This window comes from Montipora foliosa, chromosome 10, assembly GCF_036669935.1.
Source record: "Montipora foliosa isolate CH-2021 chromosome 10, ASM3666993v2, whole genome shotgun sequence".
Classification (NCBI taxonomy): domain Eukaryota; kingdom Metazoa; phylum Cnidaria; class Anthozoa; order Scleractinia; family Acroporidae; genus Montipora; species Montipora foliosa.
Window position 1 is genome coordinate 21425797 of NC_090878.1, and position 15000 is coordinate 21440796.

Here is a 15000-nt window from a genome sequence, read left to right on the forward strand (position 1 = left end):
AAGCTCAAGCACAAATATAAGTAGCTTATGCTAGCGAAGACGAACGTCGACATAAGCATAAAAATCAACCACAGAATCCGCCATTTTGTTCAAATGCTCAGATCCAAGAGGAATCTGGAACGAGTGCTTTAATTGGCCAAACAGCAAATTTCCTTGTATTTATGCTGCGTTTCGTTTTGACACAACGCAAGCGAACGCAAGCATAAGCGCAAGCCATGTTAAAATGAAAACACTTTGTTCGTCAATTCAAATTTTTCTTTTTAAATCTAATCTCGACAGAAAAGTGCTTGTCCTTAATTGGAGAAAGATGTAACCAGCTTAACACATCACTGCACAACGTTGTTCCCAGGGCTTTTCCCTCACTTGGAGGGGGAAGCGTCCTCGGAACGAGGTTCAATACTGCCTACATTAGCTACCTTTAAAACATTGAGAACAAATTGTAAGCAAACACTTAATTCCCAGAAAAGATAACATAACAAAACGCCTCCAAAATTATCCATTTGAAACGTTTTTTTTTTTTTTCCAGTGGACTTTTCCCCGTCTTTCTCTTGCTTTTCGACAGGGTAGTTGCAGATTCTAGTACGTAGCTCTTTCCATTGAAAAGGTATAAGGGAATCTTACAATTGGTTTCATTAACATGAGAGTTTCCACAGAGAGCATAAATGATGCTATTTAAAACTCGACTTCAAATGCTAAAAGAACTTGTTAAACTTTAGTTAAACCTCCAATTTAAGCCTTTTAACTTTAATAAGCCATCAAAAACTGCTAAATGCTTGGGTGACAAAGGCGCTACTAATCCCATAATATTCTTTGTAAAATGTCGAATTTTCAAAACATCATTGATCAGAGCTTATTAGATCTTATGCAATGCACTTTCAATATTCATTACTTTATTGTCGGTTGACTGATTAGAAAAAGGTAACCTTATACTAATAAAGCAAAACTATATCACATCTTACTGGAAAACAGAAATGCGCCTGTTGAGTGGGTCGGTTACGGTGAGACTGCCACCACTATATATAGCAACGTAAGAAGGTCGAAAGCCATTTTTGAAATACTCTCCATCAAGTTTACTCCCAAACTTGCCGGTCAGGGTGAAGAGTTGCAGCCTATGGTTATCTGAATCACACACAATGAGTCGGTTGTACTTGTCAATAACGAGTCCAACAGGACCATCAAAGTGGCCATCATTGCACCCCTTACAGCCAATGTCATGTAAATACACTCCTATTTTGTCAAATACCTTGACACAATTAGCAAGGAAATAAGAAACAAAGAATTTGTTTTGATGATAAATAGCGCAATCTGGGGATTTATCACAATCTGGGGCACTGAAGGATTGGAGCAAGTCATTCCCATCAGGGGAGAGGACCTTAATTTTCTTGTCCGACCAGTCTGTTATGATTATACGACCATCACTCGCAATGGTAAGGTGACGTGGTTCATCAAGATGTTTATCATTCATGTGTTTGATGAAGTGACCCTCCTCACTGAAAAGACAAAGCTTAGTGTCGCTTCCCGGAACTAAAGTCAGCAGGTCACCAGAGTCTGTAAATTCCACAGACCGAGGTGCACCACCAAGTCTTATCTCCCTTCGAAACTTTCCTTCTGAGCTCAACAGTTGAATTCGATTCCGGTATCCTGCAACAGCAATCGTTCCCGTTTTCTCACTCACATCGATATCGCAAATGCCATCAAACTCTCCTCGTCCCTTCCCTCCTAAACCAAACTGAAAGGCAAATTGATATTGATGCTGATGAACCTGCACAATCCAAGGACTACCAGTCAGCGGCTGTCCATTCACAAGGATCTCTAATCTGTGTTGTCCGGCATCTTCGGGTGTGTATGTCACTGTGTATTTGCCGTCTTTGGTGTCTTTAATGTCTGTTTTTAGTTGATCACCTTCTGGAGTCAATATGTTGACTTTGATTTTATCATCTTGTTGATAACATTGAAATTCTTCTGAATCCTTTGTAACAATGACAAAATATGTCTCCTTCCTTTCTTTTACTTCCTTGCTGTCTTGACCTTCAGCTAAGCACTTTGAGGGATCAGTCTTGGTGACAACTCGATCCATAAGATCCAATTTCTTTTCCACCAAGTAATGTACATGTGGCGACATGTAAAGATCGGGTTTTCTTACATTTAACAGTGCATTACAACGTCCGAGGATGGCGTGATTTGTTTGTAGAATTTCGACGCTGAAGTTTCTTTCTAAGATACTCTGACAGCGTTCGAAGCAGCTTTTCAGCTGGGTGGCAACCAGCTCGAAGTTTTCCAGTCGCGTTGCGTGATGTTTTTGTTCCGCTTCATAAATTTCACGAAACTTGTCCTTCATTTTTATCTCGTGTTGTCGCAAATCACGAATCAATTTTTCCACAGTGTCTGTCATTTTCTTTTCCTCGTTCAAAATTTCAATTTTGTTTTTGTTTTTTAGGTCAGTTTGTTTCTTAATTTCACTCTCATATCTGACCATTTCCGCTTTCACTTTGGCCACAGCGTCGGACATTTGCATCTTTTGTTCTTGTGCTGCTTTCTGAGTGTCTGTCTTAGAGTGTCGATCGTGACTCACTACAGTACATTTGTGGCAAATCAGAACTTTACAGTCTTTGCAGTAAAATTCGAGAGCTTGATCTTCATGATATTGCTGTGAACACATCACGGGTCTGTGGATCACCTCTTGCACATCTTGCGCTTGCAGTTTGTCGATTAAGACATTGCGATGACCTCTTGAGGCCTTCAAGCGTTGGTGAGCTTCAAAACAAGATGCGCACAGAAAATTCTGGCACACGAAACAGTAACATGTTGCCGTGTTGTTCTCGTCACAATTGTTGCATCTTTGAGACTGTACGCTGCCATCTTCTAGAGGCAGAGCATCCACCAATCGGTTGAGATGAAACGATGACGGCAAATTCTCGAAGGTGTCTGTTTCCGGAATTTGGAATGAAGTCTGGCAAACCGGACATTTGATTGTCGCTTTTAGCTGTCTCCTTGCGAAGTTTGCATGTCTGTCGAGACACTCCAGACAAAATGAGTGAAGACATGGTAATGTCTTGGGATTTGTGACAGTCTCTATGCACAATGGGCATTCTGCTTCCTTTTTGAAAATCTTGAAAAGCTGTTGAACATCCATGATGAAGCCAAGCAACGCCAAATGAGGGCGTGTGAAATAGTGACGTCACTGAAATCCTGGGACTCTGTGCAGTCAAGTGGATAACCCCGCTACTTTCCGCTTGAGTGTCACGGAGTCTTTTTTTGTCCCATTCTAATGCACTTCATAACGAATTAAGACCCATTTTTTGCTGAAAACTCAGGGTCCGTGCAGAAAATGGTCGGACGAACCACTGAAAGTGGAACGACATTTTCCGATTATAGCGATGGAACTAAATGACGGCCCTCTGTTACTTATTCTCCCACTCGGTGTTTTTCCTAAACCATCATGGTGGAAGGACGCAATAGTTCTGATGCTTTGTTTAGATTCTGAGGAGTGAGGAAAACATCGTTTGAGAATCATCAGTTAGGACTGCTTTTGACCGTTCAAAAGAGTCTCTACGACTTCTGTATGAACAAAATTTTGAAAACAAAACGCGGGAAAATGCCTGTAAATCAATGTTTCGTGTAAAGCAATATTTCCACATAAAGGAAAAAAAAAATGAACGTGTTTGCTCAGTTCTTGGTTTTCACGTCCCCCAAAGAAAAAACAAAATAGCTTACAATTCAATAAATTAAATCAAGAAATTGAGATATTGTAGAAGGGTAATAAATAAACAGCGTGGCAAAGTTTTAGGGTTGTGCAATATTCCAAACTCGAGTTATTTGGCAAAGGGTTCCACTCAAGATTATAGTATTTAGTATGGATCAGTATGGTTTTGCATCCTGCCAGATGTTTCTTCCTGAGTTGACATTTCGCACCCGGGCTGTAATTCAGCCTGTTTCTGTAACAAGGAAGGTCTGGATTACATTTTTCCAAACGTTGGCCGTGTAGCACTTATATTTGAACAGAATTAACTGATTAGAGTGTAATTTGAAGTGCTAAGTTGTTACCCCATATGAACCATGTGAGCGTTAGCCCTACTGATGGAAATGCCGGCCCACACGAGGACAGAGAAAACCTCTGACCAGGGTGGGAATTGAACTCACGACCTTAGGGTTAGATCACCGCTGCTCTACCGACTGAGTTACAAGGTCAGACGAGAGCAGGCCTGCCGGGTGGTTGGTCCGTAATTTCTTGCCAAGATAAAAGTGGCCTTGTTATAAGGGTTTTAAGACTCAATCGCATTTGTACGAAACGAATTATTGTTAACAAAAACGCAAGCCAACAACTTTCCCACACGCGACACAAGCACATTGAAAGAGGTTCATGCAGGCCGCTCAGCAACGTCAGAGAAGACGCTTTATAGTTCGCGCCGTATGACTGAGCTACTTTATTACTTGTTTTCGCTTAGGCCTACTTTACCGATGCTCCTACGTATAAAATAAGCACGTGCAAAAGGAATGGATAACAAAAATTTGGTGGGCACGGCGCTAAGTTTTACATTGAAAGGCTAATCTTTAATTCCTTTTTTTTTTTGTTTTATCAGGAGGAAACACTGGATAATCTTGCTTACTTGATGCCTGGCCTGGGATAACTGATATATAATAGATATGTTAATTACTTGAGATACTAAAACCACGAAGTACGGACATTCATTGAACGTCTTAAACTTTTCATTTCTGACAAATCAGACCTGATTTTAGAGTGAATAAGATATACAAAACAAGAGGCACCAGTTATAAGAATTTTGAATGAAATAATGTCATTTTAGGTGTTCTTATTTCCCGATTTATCAGAGGGAAATTGCAGCTAAACGTAAAAACTACGTGTTTCAGTGACACTTGCTGAGGCACCCCCTCCCCCCTCGATTTCCCCTACGTCCCCCGTCTCAGTTTCCCACGTCCGCCCTTTTCCAGGTTAAAAGTAATATTAAGAGCGCCTCTCAGCAATTTTCACCTAAGACCGTGCAAGATAAAAAAAAATTGAAAATTGCCAAACTTTGCCACAATAAAGGACTACTAAAACCATTTTTAGAAAAATATGTTTTAGTTTGTTTCGATCATTATTTTACCTGGACGGCGACTTTTTCGGTATGGGGCCTTGTGAGCGAGTGAAAACAACTCTAAAATGTTGCTTGTTTGAATCGCTATTTTCGAAATAACGAATGAGTAACTTGAAAATCAAAACAACATGGCACATCTAGAGTAACTCATTCACCCTTTAGCGCTGTTAACGGTACAATATACCAAAACTGGAATTTTTGACCAAATTTTAAATCTTAACCTTTTTTACATTGGTTACAGAGTGCCAAATTTGTGCAAAATTCGACTGTCAAAAAAGCGTCCTGGTACATGGCTTTCTCAAACGAGACGATATTCATCGGAATAAGCAATGTTTCTGCTGCAATTAAATTCAATAAAATTTTTGGGTAAATGAAACGGAGGATTTTGAGGCCCAATTTCAACATGCTGTTTGTCAACAAAAGTCGACCTTTGACCACCAAAGCGGAGGCGAGGTATATTGAAATCACACACGCTAATCTCGATTTATTCACTGAACAATTCGAGTCTTTAGGTTTACTGGAATTACTGTAGGTAAAATGGAACGTGTCATTGAAATTTTTAACTGTCTTGGTTTAAGAGTGACATATCCCGTAATTAAAATAACTGACCTAAAAATTTGCATACTAGTAAGATTCATTCCATTCCATATTTTTACGCAAACAAGTTTCCTCAATTCACTTTCTGAACATACCTGCAAAACAAACAAAGAAAGGTATCCCCCTTTATATAAGTATACGCTGGTTGCATTTTCCTCGAAGCCCTCAAACGACCATCGAACCAGTCGAACGCTTTGTGACCTTCGTGAGTTGTGCCGTGATTGTGTCGTCAGAGCTGTCACGCAAGAGCTTAGGACAAAGCATACAGACCAATGGCTTCATGCTGTTATTCTAAGTTTGTTGGGGGAATTAGTGGCCCAAGTTCTGATAATCCAGCAAACGTTCATTGCGTAACAATAGCAAAATGTGATAAGGACACCAAGGCACACTTGAGAAGTTATAAAGTGTCGGCTTGTTCTCTGGATACAGAGGCTAGGCTTTTGCTCGCACGTGCAGGTAAGCTTTAACTGAAATCACTTAATTAAGATATTGAGCAGAAAATCACTTTGCGAAATCCGCAGATACTACCTTTTACAGACTTAATGTCGAAAGCAGAATACCCGCCCACAAGAAACGGACCCTAAAATCACTGCTGCCGCAGTGTCGCAGTTGTGTGCCGCACAGCGGCACTGCGGCAGTAGCCAATCTACTCATCTCAATTTAACCTTAAAACGCTCCTTTGTGGCCGGGTATTCAGCAATCGCTCCAATTGCGAAAATCGAGTTAGCAAGATATGTAAGACCATGCAATCGTGTATCGTTGTACGAGACTGCGAGCACTCACTTTTCCAGTTGTCCCTGAAGCAAGTACATTGATCAGCACAGCCGGATTGTATCACTGCCCGTGGGACTAACGGTTATTGCTTTCTTATCAATTGCTTTCAAAGGTGTTTTTGAGATATACGACATCATTTTGGGTACGACGATTTGCCCACGGCATCGTGATTGATTTGGAATCTGATGGAGATGTAATAAGAAAAATCGCGCCCGCCCACATGAATGGGCATCACACATGGCAGTGAAAGAGGAACGCGGTTTAAACCTTGCTCCGTCTCAAAAACTTCAAAAACTACTCCAAGTACTGATTCCTGTGGCATCGCGTAAGTTCTAACCCCACTGCGGAATACAGTATCGCATGAACAGAACAACCGATCGATATACATACATTCATTCATGCATAACTTTATTTATCCTCGAATTTTAGTGGACCTTACAAAGCTAGTTGTCTCCCGGCTTATTTTCTGACATACATTTCAATGGATAATAATATTATTATTATTATTATTAGGAGTATATAAATTTAATAATAACATGTATTATATAATATATTCTGGTATTATGTATAATTTATATAATATTATTACATAAATATTATGATCATAATAATATATCTGTAACCCTTATACCTAGTTTTTTAATGACGAAATATTGGTAAAACAAGAAATATATACACCCTTACAGCCGTACAGCCACCTTGCGCCATTATTTTTTCTTGAAAATATATTTCAATCACATTTTCTGAATGAAACGTGCACCTAGTTTTTGAATAAATTGCGCTCTCTCTCTCTGAGCTTTATTAACGAACAATAAATCCTGGGTAATTTCCCAACCTACAAAACATACACGGTGTAGTGGTCTGCGGGTTTTAGAGAATTCTATTGACCAGAACCATGCTAATTCCGTTGTATGTGTCGAAAACACTGATGTTTACACAATCCAGAAACTTAAAATTCCCAATTGTGAAGGTGGCTATGAATCTGCTGCAGATAATAGGCCATTCCCGCCTCCTCTTCAAAGCGAGTCAAAGTGAGAAGTTTTTGTGATGGTAATTAGTTCTACTTAAGATATGAATGAAAACTAATTTTCATAACAAAAACTTCGAACTTAGAACAGGTATGAAGAGGAGACAGGGATGATCTCGGAAATGGCCTATTTTCTTAAATTTTGCAATGAGTTTTGCGTTAGCGTGCCAATTACTCCCCAGCAATAAAAATGGGACTCACTGCACCGAGTTCGTTTTTGAGATATACGCGTTTAAAGATAATATATACCGTGTTTTTTGGTGGCTCATTTGTTTCCATGGTAACCTATACGTCACATTAATGAGTGCATTTGGTCAAGCATTTATTGGTGTTTCATATGGTATCATAACATTGCAGTTAAAGTGCCCATAACGTAAAAAAGATTATTTTCCCTTTTGAAAGTCCATATTGAAAAATGAACTTCAGCGAAAGGATTTTTCCATTCAAACGAGAGCCGAATTTTCTACGACTTTTTAAGTTGCATGCAAATTGCCCGCCATTTTGGCATACCACTCGCTGAAGTCTTCTCTCGACTTATGATGTAGATTCAGGAACACGTGGTGAGAGAACATGAGGATTTGAGAGTTGATGCGAAAAAATGCCTGAAAGATGCGTTACCCCTCGATGTAACAACACAGCTGATACTGAAAAAAGAATATGGGTGCATAGGAATCCTTTCTTCAACTCGGAAACCGCAATAGCCCAAACAATCGTCTTGGCGAAAAGAAAGAGCTGGAAGCCCGGTAATTTCGCCACTGTGCTACAACTTCGGTCATGAGTAGTTGTCAAGCGCAAGTCAAGTTTTTGAGACTGAGGAAGGGTTAATCCGCGCTCCCCTTTCACTGCCATGTGTGATGCCCATTCATGTGTGCGGGCGCGATTTTTCTTATTACATCTCTATCGGATTCCAAATCTGAGCAGTCGCGCCTCAGATGGCTAGTGTGCGGCTTTCGGAGCGAGAGGTCCCCGGTTTGATTCTCGAAGACTTCAACGTCTGTTTCGACTTTCCTCTGATCCGTGTAGCTATAGCTTTAAATCCCCTTAAAAAGGAGCACTGACAGAGGGAGGGGCGTGAAGGGCGCACCGTCGGCTTCCATTGATACCAGCCTCGTAGCAGAAGGAAATACCGACGTTATGGACGGTGTCTACTAATTAAAGATATTTTTACCCCGGTTCATGATTATGCGTGAAATGTAGATCTTAACATGTGTTATTGAAATCCAAAAAGAAAATTGGGGATAACAACGCATTTTTCAAAGATAATTAATGAATAATATTTCTAAAAAGATTTAAAATACAAAGCAATGTATTAGTAAGAATTGGCGATAGGAAATCCGGGTATCTGGAGATGCGTATCTGGAGATGCGCAATAACAATAGTAAGCACCGTCCTTAAATAAAGTGAATTTACCTTTACCTTTACCTTTATGCCGTGGGCAAATCGGCGTACCCAAAATGATATCGTATATCTCAAAAACACCTTTGAAAACAATTGATAAGAAAGCAGTAACAGTTAGTCTCACGGGGAGTGATACAATCCGGCTGTGCTGATCAATGTTCTCGCTTCAGGGACAACTGGAAAAGTGAGTGCTCGCAGTCTCGTACAACAATACACGATTGCATGGTCTTACATATCTTGCTAACTCGATTTTCGCAATTGGAGCGATTGCTGAATACCCGGCCACAAAGGAGCGTTTTAAGGTTAAATTGAGCTGAGTAGATTGGCTAGTGCCGCAGTGCCGCGGTGCGGCACACGACTGCGACACTGCGGCAGCAGTGATTTTAGGGTCCATTTCTTGTGGGCGGGTATTCTGCTTTCGACATTAAGTCTGTAATAGGTAGTTTCTGCTCAATATCTTAATTAAGTGATTTCAGTTAAAGCTTACCTGCACGTGCGAGCAAAAGCCTGGCCTATGTATCCAGAGAACAATCCGACACTTTATAACTTCTCAAGTGTGCCTTGGTGTCCTTATCACCTTTTGCTATTGTTACGCATTGAACGTTTGCTGGATTACCAGAACTTGGGCCACTAATTCCCCCAACAGACTCAGAATAACAGCATGAAGCCATTGGTCTGTATGCTTTGTCCTAAGCTCTTGCGTGACAGCTCTGACGACACAATCACGGCACAACTCACGAAAGTCACAAAGCGTTCGACTGGTTCGATGGTCGTTTGAGGGCTCCGAGGAAAATGCAACCAGCGTATACTTATATAAAGGGGGATACCTTTCTTTGTTTGTTTTGCAGGTATGTTCAGAAAGTGAATTGAGGAAACTTGTTTGCGTAAAAATAGGGAATGGAATGAATCTTACTAGTATGCAAATTTTTAGGTCAGTTATTTTAAGTAATGGTCCGGCTAAGAAGCAGGCAGAAAAACAATAGCCCGCGGCAATAGCGTCGGTTAGTTAAAATGTGCCAACATTTTTAATCAAATTAAGTTCGGCTGTTCCCATTGGTGTAAGCAGCTAAAAGCGCGAAATTTGAATTTCAATGAAAAATGTAATCGACTTGCCGTCTAAAAAATTAGATTCTGTTTCGTAGAACAAATCATTATGCCTTCAAAAACTATGTTTGTAAATATCGTCAAGATTCTATGCGCCATTTGATTGGCGCATAGAACAATGCCCAAATTTGGCCGAGAGACAGAGATCAAGGGCATGGGGAAGAAGAAATCCAAAAAAGGCTTTTTTTTCATTTTTTTCTCATCTTTTTTCGACATTTTCCGATATTAGCCAATCAGATGCCTCGATTGGAGTGAAGTTAAAAATTAATATTTCGCAGCTTCTAAGTACTTTTGCCGCTGGGCTGCCTGCTTTTTAGCCGGACCATTACTTAATTACGGGATATGTCACTCTTAAACCAAGACAGTTAAAAATTTCAATGACACGTTCCATTTTACCTACAGTAGTTCCAGTAAACCTAAAGACTCGAATTGTTCATTGAATAAATCGAGATTAGAGTGTGTGATTTCAATATACCTCGCCTCCGCTTTGGTGGTCAAAGGTCGACCTTTGTTGACAAACAGCATGTTGAAATTGGGCCTCAAAATCCTCCGTTTCATTTACCCAAAAATTTTATTGAATTTAATTGCAGCAGAAACATTGCTTATTCCGATGAATATCGTCTCGTTTGAGAAAGCCATGTACCAGGACGCTTTTTTGACAGTCGAATTTTGCACAAATTTGGCACTCTGTAACCAATGTAAAAAAGGTTAAGATTTAAAATTTGGTCAAAAATTCCAGTTTTGGTATATTGTACCGTTAACAGCGCTAAAGGGTGAATGAGTTACTCTAGATGTGCCATGTTGTTTTGATTTTCAAGTTACTCATTCGTTATTTCGAAAATAGCGATTCAAACAAGCAACATTTTGGAGTCGTTTTCACTCGCTCACAAGGCCTCATACCGAAAAAGTCGCCGTCCAGGTAAAATAATGATCGAAACAAACTAAAACATATTTTTCTAAAAATGGTTTTGGTAGTCCTTTATTGTGACAAAGTTTGGCAATTTTCGATTTTTTTTATCTTGCACGGTCTTAGGTGAAAGTTGCTGAGAGGCGCTCTTAAGGAGCTTAAGAAACGACGACGACTACGGCTACGAAAACGCCACAAAACAAGAATATTTGATTGGTTAAAAGAGGAAAAATAATCGTCCTCTGCATAACATGAAATCACCAAATTTGCGGGTTTTAAGAACTGCGCCTGGTTTTCGCTAGCGACGCAAGCGCAAGCATAAGAGCGCTTATTTCACCGTGAAAACGAGGTTGAGAAAAGCATAAGCACAAACAAACACAAGGATCAAAATTTCCTTTTCCTTGTGCTTACGCAGTTATGCTTGCATTCGCTTGCGTCGTGTGAAAACGAAACACAGCATAATCACAAGGAAATTTGCTATGTCTGGCCAATTAAAGCACTCGTTCTAGATTCCTCTTAGATCTGAGCATTTGAACAAAATGGCGGTTGCTGTGGTTAATTTTGATGCTTATGTCCGTTTTCATTAGCATGAGCTGCTTATGCTTGCGCTTGTGCTTGGGTCACAAGTGAAAACCAGGCCTAAGCGGACAATTGAGTACCTTTCATTAGCTGTGACTATACCAGCTCTTTTACACATGGGTAAATAGCGTTTACCCTTGGGCAATAGGCAAGGACATTTTTGTGTGTATTCTGCTTTCCCTAGACCGAAAGTGTCCTAGGGTTATTTTCATGGATACATAAAAAAAAAAACAAAAGAACTTCCCATGCCACTTCCTGAATTGAAAAGTACGGTTTATCTGCTCCCTGAAGTGGCTTGGCCAATCATAAAACAGAAATAATTTGCAAGGTCAGTGAACTCATATCTAATTATATTTTACCCTGAGTGGAGTCTTTTACTGTGTAACCGTATCCCCAAGGGTAACATGAAACCTGGAAGGCTCAAGGTGTGTGTAACCACAGCTATTCTATCTTTTTGCTCTGAAACCGTTCGTATGGATATAGTTTAAGGATAATTCGCCCACAGTTTACTACGTAAACGAGATGGAATAATTGCAAAAGAGCTAATTGGGATTGTGTTAAGTTATATTTTATATTTTAAGATGACGTTTACACGAACGCGGTTTCATTTGTAGCCGCATCATTTTCGATGCGGCTACACCTTCTGTTTACACGACACCGATCGAGACTGTTGCCGAAACCGTGTCGATTTGAAACCGCTGCCAAAAGTGGAGCGTTTTCTAAACGATGCGGTTTCATCGGTCGCCTAAACAGCGAAACCGCATCGATTTGAATACGATTACTAATTTGGCGCGAAACTTGCACTGTTTAATTCAATATAGTAAATTTAGCACGTAGTGCAGCGCTCGCTTATACCATCACGACTTGGATTTTCTGGCGAAAACGGTTCGGTGTAAACACTTCCAAACCGCCTCGATTTTGATGCGGTTTCGAAGTCATGAAAACGTGTTGATGTGAAACCGCGTTCGTGTAAACGTTGCCTAAGATAACGTTTGCGTCGCCGTGGCCGTCGTAGATCTCCTGTGGATAAACGGTGATAATTATATCAAATATTGGCCCTAGTTGTTCATAAAGTGGATAACGCTATCCACCGGATAAATCACTATCCCATGGATATCGCAATTGGTTTCGCTATTACTTATCCACTGGATAGTGATTTATCCGGGGAATAGCGCTGCACTTTGAAACCGTGTTTAACCAAACATGTTTAAAACATGGTTAAAGGTTTTGTGTGAACGGGGCTTTAAATAAATAAGTTTAACGTTTAAATGCTCAATATCCATAGCAATGTTTCTTGTGAGGTCAGCCAATGTTATTAATATGCCAACCAGAAGCTAATTGGCTGTTTAAACAATGCCTTCTTTTGTTCCGTGGTTGGCAAATTTGAATACCAAAAGAAACGTGACATCAATGTTTGTAAACAAGAAATATCGCTTTAGCCTTTTTTCTCTGAGGGCCGAACGTCATCCTGGCGTTGATTCGTTCCCAGTTTTCTCATAACAAGGGGATCATCCCGTTACGCCCTTCTCACGCCCGCGGGCACGTAAAGAGACGAGCAGGGTTTTCGTTTGAAGGCCGGAGACCGGACGTTTCGTCCGCTTGTTTCTCATTCCATGTCCGGTACCTTGATGCCAATATTTGAGGAGTTTGTTTTATATTTATTATCATAATTTTTTGACTTACATTTTAAAGAAAATTTGAGTGAACTCCAGCCTAAACTGGGAAATTGACGCCTTGCTGTGCCAAAAAATGTCACGTCCAGTGCTTTCAGAAATATGTCCGCTACTTTACAAGACTATCGAAAACCCTGAGACGAGCCTGTCAGATTACAAGACGCGCTGCCTGGCTCGCGTGAGCGAAACAAACATGGATAATTGCAATTCACTGGTATGAACGGGCCAGACAAGCAGCTCTTTTCCTTCCGGGCCCAACAATTTTACACACCGATCTGCTTATTTTGAAAACCCGGTCTTTTCACATGTTCCAAGTTTTCTTTTGATATTAGGTTAAGGTTAAAACTGTGAGTATGTTAAAAGAGTTGTACAACTCTACGCAAGCGAAACGTTCTAAGATCTTTCAAAACCTTATTTCAATCGCCAAATTCATGCAAAAATATCTAGTCACCCCAATTTTCATCGTTCAGATCTCTTCTTGTTCGTGTGCTGTATTATGTTCTTCAGTTTTTACAGGTTCAGGAAAATATCCATAATTTGTGCCAGTGTTAAACTTTTCACAGATGTCTGGAAATCCTGAGCTCAGTTTCAAGTGCTTGCCACCTTCTTTTTCGTTAATAAACTATTTTCCCAACCGCATAATTAAGCTTAGAGCCTGGTATTCACTTGATTATGCTAGTGAAAACGAAAGTCAACACAAGCATCAAATTCACCCACGGCATCCGCAATTTACTTTATATGCTCAGACGCGGGGAATCTAAAACGAGTACTTTAATTGACCGGACGTAGCAAATTTCCTTGTACTTATGTTGCGTTTCGTTTTCACACGACGCATGCGAATCCAAGTATAAGCGCAAGCACAAGGAAAAGGAAAAATTTTGATTCTTGCGCTTATGCTTGTCTCAACCTCGTTTTCAGGGTGAAATAAGCGCTCTTATGCTGGCGCTTGCGTCCCTAGTAAAAACCAGGCTTAAGTCTTGTACAGCGTTGGATAAGAGAAGATGGTGATCAGTCAAAATTGATTAAATAGTATTTATGAAATTCAAGTAGACTTCTGGACTGATAAGCCATGTTAAAATGAAAGCACTTTCTACATCAATTCAAGTTTTTCCTTTTAATCTAATCTCAACTGAAATTTTGGCACACGAAACAGTAGCATGTTGCCGTGTTGTTCTCGTCACAACTGTTGCATCTTTGAGACTGTACGCTGCCATCTTCTAGAGCGAGAACATCCACCAATTGGTTGAGATGAAACGATGACGGCAAATTCTCGAAGGTGTCTGTTTCGGGAATTTGGAGTGAAGTCTGACAAACCCGACATTTGATTGTCGCTTTTAGCTGTCTCCTTGCGACGTTTGTGTGTATGTCGAGACACTTCAGGCAGAATGAGTGAAGACATGGTAATGTCTTGGGATCAAGTTTTTGACTGTCTCTATGCACAAAGGGCGTTCTGCTTCCTTTTTAAGATTCTTGAAAAGCTGTTGAACATCCATGATGAAGCCAAGCAACGCAAGATGAGGACGTGTAAGATATAGTGACGTCACTGAAATCCCGGGACTCTGTGCGGTCGAATGGATAACCCCCGCTACTTTCCGCATGAGTGTCATGGAGTCTTTTTTATGACATTCTAATGCACTTTATCACCAACTAACACCCATTTTAACACCCGAAATCCTAATTACTGGGTTGCCAGTATGGAGCTCAATAATGGAAAATCATTTGGATACTGAACAAGACAGGCGCTGAAAAAAAAATCTGGAATCTTAAAAGGCACGAGTAATAGACTTCGACAACAATCCGTCGCCCGTCGAGCCGTAATCAAAGTGAACTGTAGTTCTAATATTG

General features: G+C 40.3%; 1 protein-coding gene across 1 annotated transcript in view; it reads right to left on the reverse strand.

The window, feature by feature from the left end:
• The window catches only part of LOC137973179 (E3 ubiquitin-protein ligase TRIM71-like), a 4606-nt gene extending 1468 nt beyond the window's left edge, over window positions 1-3138 (reverse strand). The window contains exon 1 of the mRNA XM_068819941.1: window positions 1-3138. This exon is cut by the window's left edge and continues 1468 nt beyond it. Within this exon, the coding sequence (XP_068676042.1) occupies window positions 956-3133 (2178 nt within the window). The 5' untranslated portion in view covers window positions 3134-3138 and the 3' untranslated portion in view covers window positions 1-955.
• Window positions 3139-15000: the final 11862 nt, after the last annotated feature.